The following is a 20,392-nucleotide window of genomic DNA, read 5'->3' on the forward strand; positions in this document are numbered from 1 at the left end:
AGGGCAGTATTTCAACACGATAACGACCCCAAATACACCTCCAAGACGACCGCTGTCTTGCTAAAGAAGCTGAGGGTAAAGGCGATGGACTGGCCAAGCATGTCTTCAGACCTAAATCCTATTGAGCATCTGTGGGGCATCCTCAACTGGAAGGTGGAGGAGCGCAAGGTCTCTAACATCCACCAGCTCTGAGATGTCATCATGGAGGAGTGGAAGGACTCCAGTGGCAACCTGTGAAGCTCTGGTGAACTCCATGCCCAAGAGGGTTAAGGCAGTGCTGGAAAATAATGGTGGGCACACAAAACATTGACACTTTGGGTCCAATTTGGACACTCGCTGCTTTACATTGTATCAAAGTGTCATTTCTTCAGTGCTGACAACCTCTCATTACAGGCTGCCAACAATGGGGCTGGACAGTGTACATGTGTCCCCCATCTGCAGGTAAATGTCAGAGCCTAATGCACCAGAGCTAAACAAGTGTGCATGGGGCCTAAAAATTGTTTATAATTTTCCAGATGTCTTCTCCTGTGTTTAGAAAAGCTAAATGCAAGAGAGCCAATGGGAACCAAACATAAGACTAGACATGAAATTAGGTATTTAGTTATTATAGCAAATTTGATGTGGATGGAGTTTTTTTACTTATTTCAAGTACAATATCGTTACAAAAAAATACTGGCAGCCTCTAGCTGGGTGCAGTGGTTTATACATTGTACAAAGTTTCCTTTGAGCGTTTCAATTCCCATTAAGGTTTTCTCAAAATAAAGTATTTTCTCTAAGTAAAGCAAACCATCCGCTCTAATGAGACCACAACAGAATAAATGACTCCTCTCACTGAAGAGATGAAATTTTGCTCAAGCTTTAGTTAGGCTATAAATATAGAAAATCTCTTTCCCTGTCATCCGGTGTATAAAACCACTCGTCACCTCTCTGGATTTCTGAATAGTATGTCTAGCTTTGGGTGACAACAAGCCGCATCATCTTTCTGGAAGTCAATGTCTTTTATGGTGTTTAAAAAAGGAAGCCCGTGAAAGAATACCCATGGCCCTCAGCCAATTAGAAGCAGCCTTTTGAAAAAAAAATCCCCACTGAAAGACTTTAAACTAAATGATCTGCTATCCATGCCAAAGCTGCAAAATTCAGGGGCTGGCAGGTTTCAGAGCTGATCTTTTCTGGCACCAGTAAAGTATGTACACAGTTTAATGGGTATGAGTAATAATTTATTCTCAAATAATGAAACAACCTAAAGTGGTATGAAACCCGAAAACAAAAATGTAATATATTGCAGCTTATCAATCCTTACATTTTGTGGCTTTATATTTTTTTCCCTTTTTTCACCTTGCAATCTGGCCAGTAACACAGCTCCTGTCTTTGGGTGTCTCCACTCCTCTGGAGAAGCAATGGTGACCCATGAGCAGCAGCATTGTCCACCAGGGGAGAGGGTAGTGTTAAAGTTCTTCTAAACCCAGGACCCTGCATTCACTATATATGATCTCCCACAGTACACAGAACATGGAAATGCAATTATTTTAGTAAATATAAACTGCTAAATGCCTTTTCTCATCAGCAGTATTTAGCGGTCTTGTGACTTCTATTAGTGTCCAGTTAAAGCTTGTAGGAGAAGTTTTTAATTCTCCCCCGATTGTCCTATGAGGCTGCAGGACCCCTGACACTCTGTCTGGACAGTGCTGATTGGCCCTCTGCTGATCACATGCACTCTCCCAAGAAAAAAACAACTCTCTAGCAATACACACCAAACTGAGCATGAGCAGAGTGCCCCCAAGGCTCTGTTCCATCAGGAGATGGATTGAGGACTGTAGAAGGAGGGGGGGTGATCAGAGAATACAGGATCAAACAGCCTTTTTACACAATGCAGAGGATTAACCCCTTAGGTTCCAAAGTGAGTATTACAAGCATGCTTTACTGCATATACAGACTGATTTTACTGTTGTGGGTCTACCAACACCATAAACTTTTTAGCAAATTTAGGTAGACTTGGCTAACAAATTACAGCTGAACTCCGGCTACTATTTTGCTGTTACAGCAAAAAAAAAAAAAAAAAAAAAAAAATGTTTTGTGATACAGTTTTTAAATAAACAAATAAAAGCTCACCCCTGTGAGCGTTACATGGTTTGTCTCAAACCTCTAACTGCCACTTTTGCTGGACAGTTTGGTCTGTTAAAAGAAAATTAAAAAAATAACAGACTTGTTGGCCAGATCACCAGGTGAAAATAAAGGAAAAACGTTTAGCAAAAGAAAACAAATGCAGCCACCACATCTAAAAGGACTGGTTTGCTGCAATATGTGAAATATTTGTTTTTTGGTTTAATACCGCTTGAAATGTATTCTGTCATCCAGCAACCGACAGACCTTTTATTTATTTGCAGCACAATAGCAGCCTCTTTGGCAAGAGAATAAAATCTTGTGTAGATTATCTATTTGTGCTTGCATTTACTGATATGCCAGAATAAGCACTTCTCGGTGTCCATCCCTCTTGTGATCCAAGCTTTTCAGCTTTACCATGGCAACACAAGCAGCAAACAATCGGGAATTGCGCATATGTGTGATTTCCTAGATACAATGTAATCAGGAAGAGACACGGGGGCAACTGCGACCGATAAGGTGCTGGACTCAGTATGTGGGAGAGTAAATGTCTACACAATCAGGCAGCTCTGTGGACAAAATATCAAACAGGTTGGAAGCAGAAGAGCACTTTTATAAATGACTGAGGCTATTTATTTATTTGAAATCTTAGATGCAGTTCTGCTTACATTTAATGTTAGGTAAAGTGGACCTTGCACTCCATAGCAAGGTCCCATATTTGATGAAGCCTCTGCCAGGCCAAAACACACACAAAAAAAAAAGTCTGTAAATATACTTACATACACTACCCCATCTCTATTCTGCAGTGGGTGATGTCGCTATACTTATGGCAGGATACTGAGGAATGCTGAATAGCCCAAACCTCCCAAGAAGATGCTCCTTCACTGCGCTGAAGCATCATCTCATGAGATTTATAGTACTTGCCATTCTCCAAAACCTCGCTGGAAGTATGGCGACATCATCCTTGACTAGCTGACTTGGACATAAGTTTATTTATCACCTTTTTTTTTTTCTTGCTAACGGTTTCTTTAACTTTACTGCTGTGTTTTGCATAGAACTGTAAACAAACGGGAACTGCGCATGTGTGTGTTTTTCTAGATACAATGTAATCAGGAAGAGACATGAGCAACTACGATTGATAAGGTGCTGGATTCAGTATGTGGGAGACAGAGAGTAACTATCTACACAATCAGGCAGCTTTGTGGACAAAATAATAAACTGCTTGGAAGCAGAAGACCACCTTTATAAATGGCTGAGGCTATTTTTTTATTTGAAATCCTAGATGCAGTTCTGCTTTCTTTTAATGTTAGGTAAAGTGTACTTTGCACTCCATAGCAAGGTCCCATATTTGATGAATCCTCTGCCAGGCCAAAACACAAAAAATGTCCAATAAATATACTTACCTTTCTCTAGCTTTTATTCTGCAGTGGGTGATGTCATTATATTTCTGACAGGATTCCTGGGGAAGGCTGAATAGCCCAAACCCCACAAGAAGATGCTCTTTCACCACGCTGAAGCATTATCTCATGAGATTTCTGGTACTCACCATTCTCTAAGATCTTGCTGGAAGTATGGTGCCATCATCCTTGGCTAGGCGACTTGGGTATAAGTATATCTATCAAAAATGTTTTTTTCTTTTTTTAACTTTACTGCAATGTTTTGGATTGAGAGGTAGTGCTTCAGTAAATAAGCAGACAAATAATCCATACACATGCACTACTTTAATTGTTTTTTAAGGCTCGTTCACATGTGAGGTCAGGGGGCAGTAAAGCCCATGGTTGATGCAATGCACATGGTTGTGGCATGCTAGTGTGGCAATCAAGGGGTAAAGCAGGAGATAGGGAGATGATACAACCACTAGTGCAACCCTTTTCAACCAGGGTGCCTTGGCAAAATGCCTAAAAATTGATCAAAAATTGTATACAAATCGAGCAGGTGGATAAAACATGCCTTTTAGTTACACAAAGCCACGGGATTTCATTATGCATCATTACAACTTTCTAAACACTGGCGTCTGAACAACCAATGATGTCATCAGTTGATAAGGAGAATGTCTGTTGCTTCCACAGCGTCCTTGTTTGACCCTCATCTGCCCCTCTCCCTCAGCACTGGGGTCACATTAGCTGACTGATGGAGAGAAATTAAGGGAGAAGAGAAACATTGGAATACTAGTCAGTACCAGTTTGCAAAAGTGTATTTGCTTTGGAAGAAACTCACTCTAACGTTGGGTGTTCTACATGTGTGGATGTTGCTGCATTTTGTAAAACCATTAGAATAGTTTTTTTTAATTTTAGAATGGGGTGCCTCAAGACCGTCTGTCATTTTAAAGGGTGCCTTGACTAAAAAGGGTTGAGAAACACTGCACTAGTGTGAATGAGCCCTTACTGTGATTTTGTGCCTCCTTATAATGTTCTCTGTAACCTACTGAATCTCCAGTGCACGTTAGTTGCAGTCATGTGTACTGCTCTATGCACACTAAAAATTCCATAGGCCATATTTTATCTTGTGAAGGAGCAAGAGGTACATGGAGAACGAACATAGTCACCCTCTAACAGGAAGTCAGAACACAACAGCAAAAAAAAACAAAAAACAAACTGGGATTTGGAGGTGACTGAGTGCAATAGAATGTTTTTTTTTTTTTTTTTTAGTTATGAATACAAACTCGGATAGATTTTTTTTTAAACAAGAGTTTGGTGTCACTTTCTGGAATACAGTAGATGCTAGGGGATAAGTTATCAAGGTTCAAGATGGGTTATGGTTAACTACTGAAGTGAGGTGAAGGGTTAGTAATAAGTTTGAGGTCAAAGACATGGCAAGCTTAAAGCTCCACATAAAAAAACGACCCCGGACAACCAGAACACCACCCCAGAGACAGTAATTTGTGATCCACAATATATTCAACACACCTCAAGAATGCTGTAGTCTGTTCCCCTGGCATACATGACCACAGCATGTGCGGAGTATGTCCTTAGCTTCATCGTCAGCTTCATTTCTTCCTTGTTTTCATTTTCCAACAACCGGTATTTGATATAGCCGTTTCCACTGAATGTCACAGATGAACCAACTTCAAAACACACAGGAATATATTTCAGCAAAGAAACTTATATTTGGTGTGCATATATTGACAATTAACTGAAGGAAATAAAACATGAATCATTGTATAAACCCCCACAGGCTTCTCTCAAAGATAACATATCAATCATATATACAGTAAAATAAAAGAGCCCACATCATTTGCATTATCTTCATGTAAATGGATCTCCCCCTCAGAGTAACATATGGCCAACAAATGTGTCACTACAGGGAGAAAAAATACAGTACAACTCATGTTCTGCTCAACTATAGTAAACCAAAATAACATATACAGTAGAGCGCCGCATGAGCTACACTCTCCAGAATAATTTCCCAATTTAAGCCACCCGCATGAGAAACTAAATGGCTTCCCAAACATTTTCCCTTGGGCTAATCATCAAGATCACCGGCCAAGAAAAAAGTTTATTTTATGAAGGGAATGCAAGAAAAGTAGGAACAGAGATGGACCAGGTCACAGATGTAGCCGGACCTCTATTGGAATGACAGCCTGTGGCTAATGATCGCTCAGTCTTTAATTATTGTTCAGGAGTGCTCAGGCATGAAGTCTTAGTATTATGCTTCCTGCTATTAACCTAAGTGAAGCCCAGCTAAGGAGTGGGAGCAGGAACTCATTGGTTATCACATGAATGATGACATTAAACAGCGCAAATTCATTGCTTGCAAGCAGAACTAACTCTAGGATGTCAGGTTCGGAAATTTTCCTAAATGCAAGACTAAGCATCTAATGTCTGCATTTTTATAATGTACAATCATTGTCACAGATTTCAAAGATTTAATACTAGACCCATTTGCCACATTTTATGTGAGAACTGTCAACGTATATACTCTATTGGAAGCAAATGTCATGGGTTGATAACACAGGACAGCAATTCTTAAACAAGGACAGTGGGTTGTCAGCTCATAGTAGGAGGTGAGTGAACAAGGATATGGCTGGATAACCAGGTGTCGTTTTTAATGAGGATTGTAGACTTAAAAATAGTTAAATAATCTATTATGTTAAAGTGATTGTAAACCTCTGAAATGAAAAATGAGCAAAGTATATCCTTTTAAACTTGCCCCAATCCAAAGTACCAAGGGCATACCTCCCAACTTTTTGAGATGGGAATGAGGGACACCTATTAGCATACATATGTAGGCATAGGACACATCCCCTGCCACGCCCCCTTAAAGGACAATTATATTTTAAAAAATGTAGTTGAACCCACAAGTGTTTTATACTACTATTATTCCTTTATACTGGCTTTTGAAATTTACAAATGCAGCAGTTTAGAAATTGGATGAGAGGTTTAGCACTGGGAAATATTTTTGAAAGATTTAATGTGCATAATGAGGGACAAATGAGGAGGAAAGAGGGGCAGATGGACTTTGTTCCAAATCAGGGACAGTCCCTCCAAAACAGGAACAGTTGGGAGCTATGCAAGTTCGATTTCTGTCTCCTATCTCATTTCTCTGTTATTTGCATGGGTCACTTCTGACAGTCTATATGCCAACACCAGACAGTCCCCTACCCTCCTCCAGCACACAGCAGGTGATTGACAACCTCAGCTGTGCATGTTGTGCTATAAGACCATGTAGAGATGGGTATGTGTCCATTCCCACTACTGAGGTCCCAGACTACACTCAACTCTGTACTGCTGTGCAGTGTGTAATGTCATAGCCCCGCACCCTGCCTTCTAAAGCTCACAGACGCTGTATAAATTCTGGACTTTAAACGGCTGTAGAGAAGAGTTGGTTGCAGTACAATGTATGTAGGAGGCTTTGTTTCATCTCCATGTATCACTCGAGGCTTGTCACTTCACTGGGTATATGTAAGGGTTTACAACCACTTTAAAGATTGCTTTAGATATTGGTGACTCAGATGGGGAGATATTAACCCTGGGCAGAAACAAAAGCCACAAATGAATGAAGCTCTGTAATAATCAACAAATCATTAAATGTATTCTTAAATTCAAGCAGTCTGAGTACCTGAAGACCTGGTATCAGCCTCTTGCTGTCCCTGAACAGCAGTGCTGGAGTGTGGGAGGAAGAAGCAGCACAAGGAGCCAATCAGTTCATGTGCTGACAAAAAGCATAATAATAAGGAGAGAAAGCAGAGTGACAGAGAGATGAGCTCATCACTGTGATGCTTCTCTTTTCACTGGCTAGTAACAGGCTGGGGTAGATCCAGGATGACCTGGGCTCTGAGGAAATGGATTGAATGATGGTGGATATCTAGCAACACCTAGCAAGGGGAAGGGGAAAATCTATGTATTAAAGCTTAATATTGCAGTAAAAGTTAGTTCTGTTATTTCATCCTTTAAATAAATTCCTTTTACATTTTTTTCTATCTTGTAATTTTTTATTGGGGTTCTGCTTTAAAAGTAATATATGAACCTTCTGTCCTACAGAAATGCAGATTAAAACAAACGTGATGCCTGTTAAAGAAACACCACCCCAACCTACAAACATCAATTTAGGTAAAGGGTAGGTATTGCATGTGCCTTTAGGTCCCGTTCCCTCTGAGGAAATCCCTACAGGGAAGAAACACTGCAGGGATCAATGGCCTGGATAGTCTCTGTTCAGGCATGTTTGACTGCATCTGATCAGGAGCCCAGTAGCAGGAACCTGGGTAAATGCTTTCATTATTTGTATTTGGTATCCAAGCAAAAGCTACCAATCTTGGTGCAGGTGGTACTGACAGTCCATCCAAACAGTTTGGTGAGTGCTCCTTAGCTCCTCCTGGTGAATGTGTGGGTAAGGGAGCTTGTGGCACTACACATAGCCTCTTCCATTGTACTTGTGGTGAAGTATATATAGTCTGGTACTACAAGTCTGTGTAACAGTTCAGCCTGGTTCCTACATACTTGGATATGCTCACACATGCTAGCTACAACCCCAGCCTTATCCATGGAGTGAGGCTCTTATACATCATAGAAGTGATAGAAGGATCATGATGATCGGTACCAATTTCCCCTCCACACTGTAAAACAAAGGAGTGATCAAATTTTACATCTTTAAATCTAGATAATTAGTTGCACTCTCGCACCCAGTAAGCACATCTATTGTTTTCAATTGCCATTGATTGATTCGCAATATCGTGACTAGTGCATGTTTTATTATTACTACTTACATGATTGAACATGGACATATAGGCACGCCTGATAGGGGAAACTGTTTTTCTTTCATGATTTTACAAGTGTGCAGTGCTGTGTTTGCGTTATGCTTCTTTTTTATCTGATACAATGTTTTAAAATAATTAAATGAAATGAGACACAGTCTTTGTAAATGTATTTTGTAGCGTCAATGTTTTGTGGTTTTGCCCATCATCATCTCCAGTTTGGCATTATATATTATTATGTATGGATTTAAACTATTAGGCCCCTTTCACACTTCATTGAGATCAGCGGGAGATCTGTCTGCTGTTCCCCTGCTTATCAGAGTAGAGTGGGCGGATGAGCCATCTGTGTCCGCTAAGTTTATGTAGAGCGGAAATGGACAGAGTGCGCTCTGGTCTACGGGTGGCCGGGAGTTAACGGACTCTGCTGACCGTTACAGCTGACTACCTAAAATTCACCTATGGATCCCCTTTTTTTTTAGTTTTAGTGTTTACACCCACTGATCCACAGGGGTGAATGGATTGTCCCATCAGGTCTACCTGAAAAACTGATATGTGGACCTGATCAGACCCATCGTGTAAGAAGGGGCCTTATAAATAACTATGCACTATGTTGTGCCCTGTCCCAAAATGGTATATAAAATATACCTATAACCAGAAGTCATTTGTCAGAGTTTCTCTGTAGGATTTATTTCCCTCACTGCTCAATTTAGTGTTTCCCAACTGACTCGTTCAACTTCAGTACCAGAATTATAGAGTACACTCAAGGGCAGACAAGTGTAAGCAGCATGGGTTTAAATGAAAAAAGGCATTTTAAATACTGTCATATACATATCCCTTTATATTCTAATTCTGTCAATATATGATTTCAGGTGCAGTTCCAATCTGGTATGAAAAAAAATATATACTTTTATTGTATACATATAATCATATCATCATGCAGGCAGGTCTTACCATTGCATTGGCGGTCATCTGAGCAGACACAGTTGTACTTCTCTTCATTTGCATCTACAACACATTCCATACCCTCAGGGCATGGATTTCCTTCGCAAATACTGTTCAAAATGGGACATTTCCCTCCTGTTAAATAAGAACCATGACATTATCATTATATGTGCAGTTTATACACACGTACACAGAAGCTGGCAGCCACTTTGTCCTGCTCGGCAAAACTCCTTACCTTTGCACAAGCAGACAGATTTCCGCAGGTGTCTTGGAGTCACAAAGCTCAGCCTTGCTGTGCTGTGCGTTGACATGACATTCTCATCTACAGAGATCTTCTCATCACAAAACCTCAGGGGACAATCCACATCAGCAGCACAGAGCTTATGGAAGACCTCAAGGATTTTAACACCACTGAAGTCTTCGATCTCAGCTACAGAAGCATTTATCTTTTGGATAAGAAGTTTTGGAACAAAACGCGTATTGCCTGGTTTATCTACAGCCAGCAGGACGTCCAGGCTAGCAGGTGGGTCAGAGGGTTGCAGGCTAAGAATCTGGACATCAATCTTGCGCCCGCCCAAAATATTTTTTAACGTTCTCTGAAAATTGCGCCAGTAATCTCCAATAAATTCCTCCGGGGAGAGGTTGGCAAAGCGGAAGGTTATGCTGTGATTTAGCATCTCCTGGGTTATCTGTTTGATATGAACAGTAATATCTGCTGAGGTTGTAAACATTCCATCGTTAACGCTGACGTTTAACAGATATTGGCCAACATCCAATCGCCTGTGTGCTATCAGTTTTCCCCCTGCGCTTGAAACGGAAAACAGATTTTCCACTTTGGAATCCAGGCTGTACGTGAGTGTATCATAAACATCCTGGTCCGTGGCATGAATCTTTCCAATCACACCCCCAGAGTACTCCTCTCCGAATGTTGTGATGTATATTTCAAGTGGTAAAATGGCTGGAGGGTAGATGCTCTCTTCAATCACTCGTATGTCAATGTTTGTCACTGATGACAGCTGTGGCTTCCCATTATCTGCCACCTGGAGGTAAAAAAGACACATGAAAAAGTGCATTTTCCGGCAAGAGGCAAGACATCTATACTATTTATACATTACAGCGGAATACAGGCTTATCTTTGTTCGCATACTATGCTAAAGAAACCCAACTAATAAGATGGGGTTCAGCTACAGTGAAATGAAACCGTAAACTAAATTTTTTTATTAATTGAATTATAAGACCCTACTACAGAACTTGCACCCCTTCTGTAATTACTGGTCCCAGCAGCTGGTAGTCAATGTTTTCATTGTTCCTGAGTAGGCGAAGAAGGAAACTTTTCTTTAAATTAGTTTCTACTAGCTAAAAGACTTTTTCTCCATTTGTGATTTTTTTTTTCTTGCTGAAAGGAGCACCAAGTATAGTGTAAAGCCAGCCATAGATGATGAGATTTTCTTTCCTGCAACCAGAGTGTGCAGGGAAGAAAATCGCTTGATTCTCCCATCAGCACAGTCAGAGTAGATGGGGGTATCTCCCTTGCGGAGCTATTGTGTTCTCCTGGCAGGAGGAGTTGTACGCAGACAGCCATCCCTGCTGGGAGAAGACAGCGATTATTGCTAGTGGCTATGAAAGATCCGACATGCTGGTTGTACCCAACTTGATCGCCAAGTCGACTTGGGTAAAATCAGCCAGCCAATACATGGTTCGAATCTTGACTGATCCCTGCTGAACTGGCAAAGATTCAAATAAACTATGGCCAGCTTAAGGCTAGCCATACATGCAAAAAAAATTATAGTTTCCCCCATCCAGGCTAAACAGCATGGATTAAGGATTCCCCTTGCCCCCTATTGTATGCAGCAGCTGGCAGGCCCTACAGCTGCTGAACACCTCAACAGTTATTGCATCTGATTGGCTGTAAATTTCCCACCAAGCTCATTTTTCAATAGGCTTTTGTCTTGCCAGGTAGTGCTGACAGGACCACCCCAAGTTCAACTTCCAGCAGTACATGGCCAGCTTTAGTAATTTTTTTAAGGGGACAGTATGAAACACTGAATTATAAAGGGACTGTAATGGCAGTGAGTTGTAACAATCTCTTATAACAAACCCAGCAGCATGCTCCCATTCTCCTGCAGCTGGCCTAGGGTCCCCAACAGCCTCAGTAGCCTGCCTGCAGTCCTAAACTATGTTTAGTTGTGCAGCAAGATTGTCATGCCTCTGAAAAGACTCTGCATCTGGATCCCTTTTCCTGTGTTTGACAGGAGGTGAGTAGGTGACACGGTTACAGCGTGGTCCCATTTGCTTTAATGGGTCACGTACTTTGGCACTACTGGCCACCAAAGGCAACAGGGAAGACCATTTTTGCCATGGCCATGGCATGTGAACCCCCCTGTCTGCTGCCTCTGAAGTTTAAGGGGAGGCTGTAAAAACATATCCCAACTCAATTTTTTTACTGCCCCTCAGCCTCAAGTCTAAACAAACCCTCTGACCACCCCTTGTAGCACTCCAGCTGACAATCTACTGTATTTCCAGTTTCTGACTGCTTCTGTTTTTTTTTTTTTTTGGGTACATTGAAAAATGATGTGTGGCCCTTTGGTTATATCAGAGGCCACACCTGGGCTAACTACAGTATATCAAGTAAGTTGACCACTACTATTATGTGCAATGATCAAAGTTAAACACAGGAAACTGTAATTAGATTAAGGGAAGGGTATTCTCTGACCCCCAGACCACATACTAGTTCTGATAGGCAGAGAAAGGCAGCTTTAATCTGAATAATCACATCCACATAAAGGTATAAACTTTGTAATGCTTTTTATTAGGTCATTCCTGGTCTCATTAAATCTACATATAAGCACTGTTTCAGGTGAACAGATTCATACAATTCACTGGCTTATTAAACCTGACTCTAGGTGTCCCAGGGACTCTAATGATGGCCGATGCTGCTATTCTAATAATAAGAATCATATCATAATTAGAATCATTTGCACTAGGAACTACTGAACCCCCTACTTCTAGGGGGGGAACATATTTTATACATTTATAGGTCATAAAAAAACTTTTTTTTTTAAATATTGCTGTTCATGGGATTTTTTATGGTTAACATCTGGAACTCAGATGTGTAAATATATTTTTTTACTATAGCTTAAAAATACACCTACATGATATATGACCGTATGCACAAGATAAACATTGGGCTTACCAAAAACATACTATAAAATAATCCAATAAAGCATCAGCTAAAGTGTATATGAGCAATCTTTGCCACTAGGTGGCAGTAAAGCATATTTCAAAAACACAAGTATGTTCAACCATGGGTATACTATAAAGATTCTTAATAGCAGAACACTTCCTACCTGCAACATTTCACAATCTGCAGGTTTTATATCAGATATACTGAGATGCAAATTAACCTCTGCCGGCTATCAAAATATCATCCATGTGCAGAAAATGTATCTATAAATTTACCTTCTTCAAGTAATAAAAGCAACAGTTATCTTTTAATAAGCTGCTGTCAGAATTAAATGGGTTTGAGCCGTACATCATGCTGTAGGAGGCATAATCAAATCTTAGCATTGGAAACAAATATTTTCTGACGACAACCAGAGATTACTAGCATGGAAAGAATTCACGGGGTCAGAGGAAATTAAGAAGAGAATAATAGGTCTTCTGTGCACTTGGTGTTTGATTGTCTTTTATATAAACCAACAGGAAGCGGTTCACAACAGCATTAGGCTTAATTAAGTGAGTGTAAATTGCTTAGGCATCAGTTTTCAGTCCGGGATCAGTGTTACTATAGTGCAGACACTACAGTAATCTCTGAGAACTCTTCTTCAAGGTACGATACAAATCATACATGTATTTACAGACAGCTGTGCAATAACCAGATAGAAAATGAGACCTACCAACACATACACTGACGCTACAAAAAAAGGATGACGAGTTATACTGCATTACCGCAACACATATTAACAGACATGCAGTGCCATTCATTTTATAGATACCACAATGCACGAATGTGGGGTTCACACCAGGGTGCTGAGGTTTGGGTGCAGTGCGATTGTATACGTGTTTTACACAAGGCTTTTAGGTCAGTTGACTTCTATCAGACCATGGGTTTTCTCAAAGCACATCGAAGATGCAGCATGAAGGACTTTGATGCGCTTTCATGAAAATGTACAGTCTAATAGAAGTCGCTGGAAGCAAACCTAACACCGCATTTAAAATGCAATTCAATCACGCTGCACCCAAAACCGCAGCGCACTGGTGTGAGCTGGTCTAAGGATATGCAGCTCTTATGCACATGCGTTGCAGCACACCCCCATGCAAGATAACACCGTAACCCTGCATTGTGGAGTGGTGCATTGGAAAAAAAATGCTATATGTAGGGCTTTTTTTTTTTTTTTTTAGTTATGGTGAGTTGGCTAGCTATTTATAATGAAAAGGCTGCCTTAAAAGATATGTTCATCTTTGGGAATATGTAACATGTTCCCACTGCTGCAGCCGCTCGCCGATTCCCTCTCTCCCTGAGACAGCAGTATGGGGAGACATTTCCTGTACAAGCTGTCACTTTTTGAAAAGAGCGCGGCGGCAAGTGAGTTCTGTGAATGAATGAACTGCAAGTACCGACATCATTTACAAATGTCGGCTTAGTAGTTTATTGAGAACTACAAGCTACTACCATAGCGCTGTTGAGCGTTGTGGTAGTTCATTGAGTCTTCCTGTGAGTGTGAAACTGCCTGTCGGTACAATGTACAAGCAGACAGCTTACACTCACAGTCTGCAGGGGACCTGCATGACACGGTTCTGCGGATCGCTGGTGCAATGCTTTCCAGGCTTCTAAAAAAAAAAAATAGTATATATACATTTTTTTACCTGCAAAAAACTGTGCAATTATTATTATTTTTTTTTTTTTTTTTTTATGGTGCACTTAGTCTTTAACACAATGCACAATAATGCAAGATCTTTTGTTAATGCACATCCATTTATACAATGGACAATGTAGAATTATTATTATCATTATGCGTATAGCGCCAATGGTTTGTGCAGCGCTTTACAATGGGGGACAGTACAATTACAAGACAGACTATGGGGGACAGTTCAATACAGAAGGAATAGGACGGCCCTGTTTGTGGGAATGCGTAATCCATAAATACATTACAAATTGTGTTTTAACTGTCACTGCGAAATTAAGCAGAGCAGGAGGGGTATTAAAGGAAGATTCTGGCAGTTCAGACTAGGTGTTTGAGCAGCTGAGAGCTGCTTATAAGTTCTAAACCCTGGGGAGACTCTACCATGGTAAGGCAGGCCATAGATTATGCGATTACTCAGTGTTGATGGGGGAATCCCTGCTGAAGAACTATTGTGTTCTCCTGGCGGGAAGGGGCTGTGTGCCGGGAGAACACCATGATTTTTGCATGTTAGAAATCATGCTGGTTATACACAAAGCCAGCCATCTCGGCCGGTTCGAACCATGTGTAGGCAGGCTGAATGGGTAAAAACCAGCCTGCCGGATTACACATGCAATTATAACTAGCGGCTGCAATAGCCGCTAGCAATAACCGTGTTCATCTGGCGAGGATGGCTTCCAATGGCTGAGAGCTTTGACCGGAGTGTTCTGTTGGGTGGGCCATCCCCCTTTCAGAACACAATAGAACAGCAGGGGAGATCACTGTACTAATATGGGATTGTTAGTACAGCGGCTCCTACTGAGCTGTCAGATTTTTTTCGTTCAACCTGCTGGGTTAAACAAAAAAAAAAAACTAGCAGTGTGTACTAGGCTTAAGTCTTGTTTACAATCAGCCTGCCCATAGATGGATAAAATCTCAGGTGGTCCCTGCTGAACTGGCCGAGATTCGAACCATCTATGGCCAGCTTAAGAACCATGGGTGCCTCTGGACGGTCTCCTAGCAGGAGAGGTCTGTATCTCTGGACTGCTAAACTGTCTATGAAACTCTACCCAACTACCTGATGACATGACCCTAGTGAGAGAGACCTCGATTCCCTGGGCTCACAGGAAGTTGGTTGAATGATGCTGGGCAACATGCAACCCATAAGACATTTTACAAATCTTAATTCTAGACAAGTGAATACACAGCAGAAATACTTCCAAAGGGTTTGTAATTATGTTTAGCCAGTCATGTGATGTAGACACCGACTGCGAGACAGCATAGCAAGTCAAGTTTGCCAATCTGACCCCAGTCTGTCATCTAACAATGAAGGAAAAACAGCACACTGGGGAGGTCATCACTCTGCTCTGTAAGTATGTTCAGAAAGTTGACTGATGGCAATGTGCAAAGTAAAAGGGCTCTGGCTCAGATTAATGTCCCTCCCCGAGTGCTGTTGTGTATGAGATTTCAGGAGGCTGATATCAGGCCAAAATCATAGATTTGTGCTAGTTCCAGGATTTAGATTCAATGTTTTTTTTTTATATCTGCCTGGAGTCAGCTTCATTCATATTGCCTACATTTACCATAAAGATTGTTTAGTTTCTACTTTTTGTGATACTGATTATATTCCAGCCTTGGTAGTTCCAATTATTGTCCAGTCCTGCTTATTTCCACTTCCTTATTCATCTCATTTTATGGCAGGCGACACGTGGACAACCCATTTAAATAAAACTACTTATCACATTATAATTAGATAGGTTTCGCAGTCATAACATGTATGTTTTAAAATAAATATTTTACCAAGCTTCTATATAACTGTGATATGACGAATTATTTTGAAGAGTAAGAAATAGAGCGTGAATAAAACAAATGAAAGCAGTTCCTGGGGGAATACGTTTTCAGATAGTCCTGAAGGTACGTCTCAATTTGTACAGGTTGCAGTCCTCTTAATGGTCACTGTTACATTAAGTAGAAAGAGGTTATTATAGGGGGCCCCGGCAGTTAATAGTGGGTGTCACGTGAGCAGGTGAAAGCTGCTTGCAAACTCTAAACCCCTGAGAATCTCCAAACCAAGCTATCTTGGAGCATGGTTGTTTTTGGACTTTCTTTTGGCAGGTGATTCTAGTATCTTTGGACTGCAAAACTGGGCAAGTGGTTGTGAACCCTTCTAAATACCCACTGAAGTGACTGGCCTCAGGTGATACACAGAGATGAAATAAATCCTCATAAATTGTACCTGTTTATCTGCAGCCATCTCTTCTCTACCTCCGTTTAAAGTTCAAAATTTACAGTGGTTTTTTTTTGAGCTTCCAGAGGCAGGGGGTGGGGATGTGATGTCACACACTGCCCAGCAGTGTCATAGACAATTAGCAGAACGTTGTCACCCATAACAGGATATGCCTAAAGAAGGACCTCCATGGCAGGATCGCCATTTATTATTGTAAAGAAAAATGCAGATATAAAAACATGAATAATTCATTTAAAATGACAAACAAATTAAATATTGTTTGAGATTTTAATTATTTTGCTTGCATTTACTTTAAGTAAATGTATGTTTTCTGGGAAACTGACTGGGTAGATTTAGCATTTGTGAGCTCTTGGGGCCATGTAAGCTGCAATAAACTGATAAATAGCATCTTACTACAGTTGGTACCTGAACTTGAAGTATAAAGTGATCCGTGGATTTTCGGTTAAGCGTGGCTGACGTCGTTATCACTCCTTGCTGGTTGATCTGAAAAGTATTATCTTCGTTTCCACTTAAAATTGTAAACATAAAAGGAGGACCGTTGTGAGAAGAATCCTTGTCAGTCACCGCCAAGTGCAGGACGCTGAAGCCAATCGCCTTATTTTCCTGTGAAGAGACATTAAAAAAAAAAAAAAAAAAAAAGAAGGATTATAAGGCTGTCACAATGAGATATATTTGTCTAGAGGCTGACGGCAGGTTTCTGCACGTGAAGAGAAGACAAGGTTAAGAACCCAGCCTTACAGCACAGCAAAGCATTGATATGAACATCACATTATAAAAAGACCAGACAGCGGAATAGAAAAAAAAAAAAATCTAATATAAACATAAAAACTGCCACAAAAGTGAAAAATACACCTAAAACTTTGTATCCACTAGCTGCATTGAATACACTGTACTTGTGCTTAAATTAGCTTGTTAAGGCTTTGAGAGGGATAAAAGATATCTTTGCCATCTAAATAAAGATGACAGAACACAGTGGAAATCCATTGCTTGCCTGCATTTTCTCCGCCGATTTTGTACACATGAAATCCTATGTTAATGAAACTTCAACTGCTTGTTAGTCACTATCGTCTGAAAACTGATGTCAAGCCAATTTAAGTTTTCCTAAGACAAAACCTTTGTGAAGTAGAATTAAAGCAAAAAAAAAAACACTTTATTAGTCTGCAGCATTTTAAGACTAATAAAGGAAATGAGTATAGACAGCCCATGGCACCGCATCAGATTTCCGGAAAATGGAGAATAAGAGATTGGGATTGCTGAAAGGCCATTAGCTACCAGTACGTGTGTACTAGTCTGTAATACTCCTTCATTGTAAGGGCATTTTTCACTTTTCAGTGATAGTTTGACTAACAATTACTTGGTCATGGAACACGGGGGGGGGGGGGGAGATTTACTAAAACTGGAGAGCGCAAAATCTGGTGCAGATCTGCATAGAAACCAGAAATCAGATTTCAGGTTTTTTTTGTTAAAGCTTAATTGAAAAAGCTGAAGATAGAAACAGATTGGCTACCAAGCACACCTGCACCAGATTCTGGAGTGCACAAGTTTTAGTAAATATCCTCCACTGTCCCAAACAAATTCTATCGGAAGATTTTATGGTGCCGCTGGAGACTAAATCCATGATAAGTTAAACCTTTCAGTATGTGTGTTTTTCTGCACCCTCAATTTAGTTCATTAATTTAAGGCCGGCCATACACGGTTCAAATCTCGTCCGGTTTAACAGGAACCGTCCAAGAACCCTTAATGGGCAGGCTGAATGTACCAAGATGATCACTCGATCAACTTGGGTACAACCAGCCTGCCGGATTCTCTTGCAATTATCGCTAGCGGCTGCTATAGCCGCTAGTGATAATCACTGCCTTCACCCGGTGAGGATGGCTTCCCTCACACGCCTCCTCACTGGGAGAAGACAATTGCCTGTGTTGATGGGGGAATTGTGGTTGCAGGAAAGAAATCTGCATGGTGTATGGCCTGCCTAACACAAGATTTCAACTGGGCCTTAAAAAACTGTACTAGCGCTCTGCTCAACATGAAGTCCAAATTAGAGGGGGAAAGCTGTGCGATAAATGTTTGTGCATGTGTGTATACTGTATGAATGTACTGCATGTATGTGTGTGTGTGAGTGTGTGTGTGCACCCATGTATAATCACTGTTTCCATTTAATAGAATATTAAAGCAACAAGGTCACCTATTTAAACAATGAAACAAGCCAAAGTCTGGAAAAGAAAATCATAATACGTACTTGCCTGCCCCACCACCCATTCCAGGAACCTTTGCTCTCTTGCAGACCAATGCTGCTCATGAAATCTTCACATCAGACATACATGCCATGGCCCTCAAGTTGCTACAGGGCAGTGACATAGGGAACAGGGAATGAAATTACAGAGTGTGGTGGGGCGCACAGGCATCTGACAAGCCTCCAAATATGTTGAATGCTCAGCAAGAGTGCAAAGATACCAGGAATGGTAGAGCAGTTAAGTATAATGCCCCGTACACTCGAACGGACTTTCCGACAACAAAACCGTGGAATTTTGTTTGAAGGTTGTTGGCTCCAACTTGTCTTGCATACACACGGTCACACAAATGTTGGCCAACAATTACGAACGTAGTGACGTACAGCGAGCCGATAAAAAGGAAGTTCAATAGTCATGCGCCACCCTTTGGGCTCCTTCTGCTAATGTTGTGTTTGGTGAGCATTGATTCCGAGCATGCGTGTTTGTACTTTGGACTTTTGTCCGACGGACTTGTGTACACACGATCGGAAAGTCCTACAACACACATTTGTTGACGGAAAATTTGAGAACATGCGAGCCAACATTTGTTGGCGGAAAAAGTCCGACAACAAATTTCCGATAGAGCATACGCACGGTCGGACTTTCCGCCAACAAGCTCACATCCAACATTTGTTGTCAGAAAATCCGATCATGTGTACGCGGCATAAATATTTTTCTTTTGCAGGATTGCCAGGTTTTTCAAATAGGTAACAAAGTGGTATTAAAATTCCTAATGTTTTCTAAAAAGTAATTAAAAAAGACCTCTTTTTTTTAGGGATCATTGCCTATGAGCAGCCTTTTAGGTAACGTTTGTATTATAAAAGTACAAATAGCGTGATATCTATACCAAAGTAATCCTGCTTTCACCCTAGCTGCCCTAATATTATTGATTCCAACTGTCTAAAATTGGGACAGCTGGAAGGCAGGATGTATTTACTGCAATCAAATAAAAAGAATATTAGCCATCCCTGAGGCATTGCTGAAATTCAAATACATATAATCATACAACTCTCTTTTGTCTCCCTATAGTTTGTGTTTTCCCAGCAATACGCCAGCATGCCATACGGACAGCACTGCTGTACAATGTAATTTCAGCCTGATTGATCTCACTTCAATCAAAATAGCACAATCAGCTTTAAGATAAGCAGTACAAATATCTGCTTTTAATCAAGGAAATAAAAATGCTTCCAGTGCATAATGACCTCAGTGCTTTATTATGTTTCCACACCTGAAAAGAATATTCACTATGCTGACATACTGAAAACCCATACTAAAAATGAGAGATATCTGAACACATATACTGCACATAAAGAGCACAGTCTAAATGAAAATGTTGTCTTCCGTGAAGGGTCATGATATATTAATCCAGGAAAACTATGCAAGATAAGAAACCATAAACATATGTTGCAAAGTTATTTATTTCCAAATTGTGTGTAATGCTAAGAATGTTAGGTTAACTTGGCATTCCACTCATATCTTGGATATACAAACTCATAAACATCACATTCAAACTAAACTACTTATATAACAAGCTGGTATTGCTTGTAAAGTAGACTTTTGACTAGTAGACTATACTATATATATTTCACTAGTAGCAGAAATTTAGTAATTCTGATAACATTACTGGCTCTTACATGAGCAGCTTTCTTTGGAAGGTTTTTTGAAATGTTCTGAAAGTCAAGTGACATTTAAGCTATCATGGCTCTAACCCATATAGATTACGGTTTCCTATAAGCATGTATATTACAATGTTCAGCAAGGA

At 40.5% G+C, this 20,392-nt stretch overlaps 1 protein-coding gene across 7 annotated transcripts in view; it reads right to left on the bottom strand.

Moving 5' to 3' along the window:
* The window catches only part of FAT1 (FAT atypical cadherin 1), a 382,476-nt gene that overhangs the window by 49,082 nt on the left and 313,002 nt on the right, over positions 1-20,392 (bottom strand). For all 7 annotated transcript variants that reach the window (XR_012236892.1, XM_073607779.1, XM_073607796.1 and 4 more), the window contains 4 exons: positions 16,766-16,963; positions 9,468-10,272; positions 9,242-9,367; positions 5,007-5,164 (listed from right to left, as the gene is read on the bottom strand). Coding sequence is in view for 6 of the 7 variants with exons in the window: in XM_073607779.1 (XP_073463880.1) it covers positions 5,007-5,164; positions 9,242-9,367; positions 9,468-10,272; positions 16,766-16,963 (1,287 nt within the window). In the remaining variant the exon portion in view is untranslated. The remainder of the gene's footprint in view (positions 1-5,006; positions 5,165-9,241; positions 9,368-9,467; positions 10,273-16,765; positions 16,964-20,392) is intronic.

The sequence above is a fragment of the Aquarana catesbeiana genome, linkage group LG01 (genome assembly GCF_042186555.1).
Source record: "Aquarana catesbeiana isolate 2022-GZ linkage group LG01, ASM4218655v1, whole genome shotgun sequence".
NCBI lineage: Eukaryota > Metazoa > Chordata > Amphibia > Anura > Ranidae > Aquarana > Aquarana catesbeiana.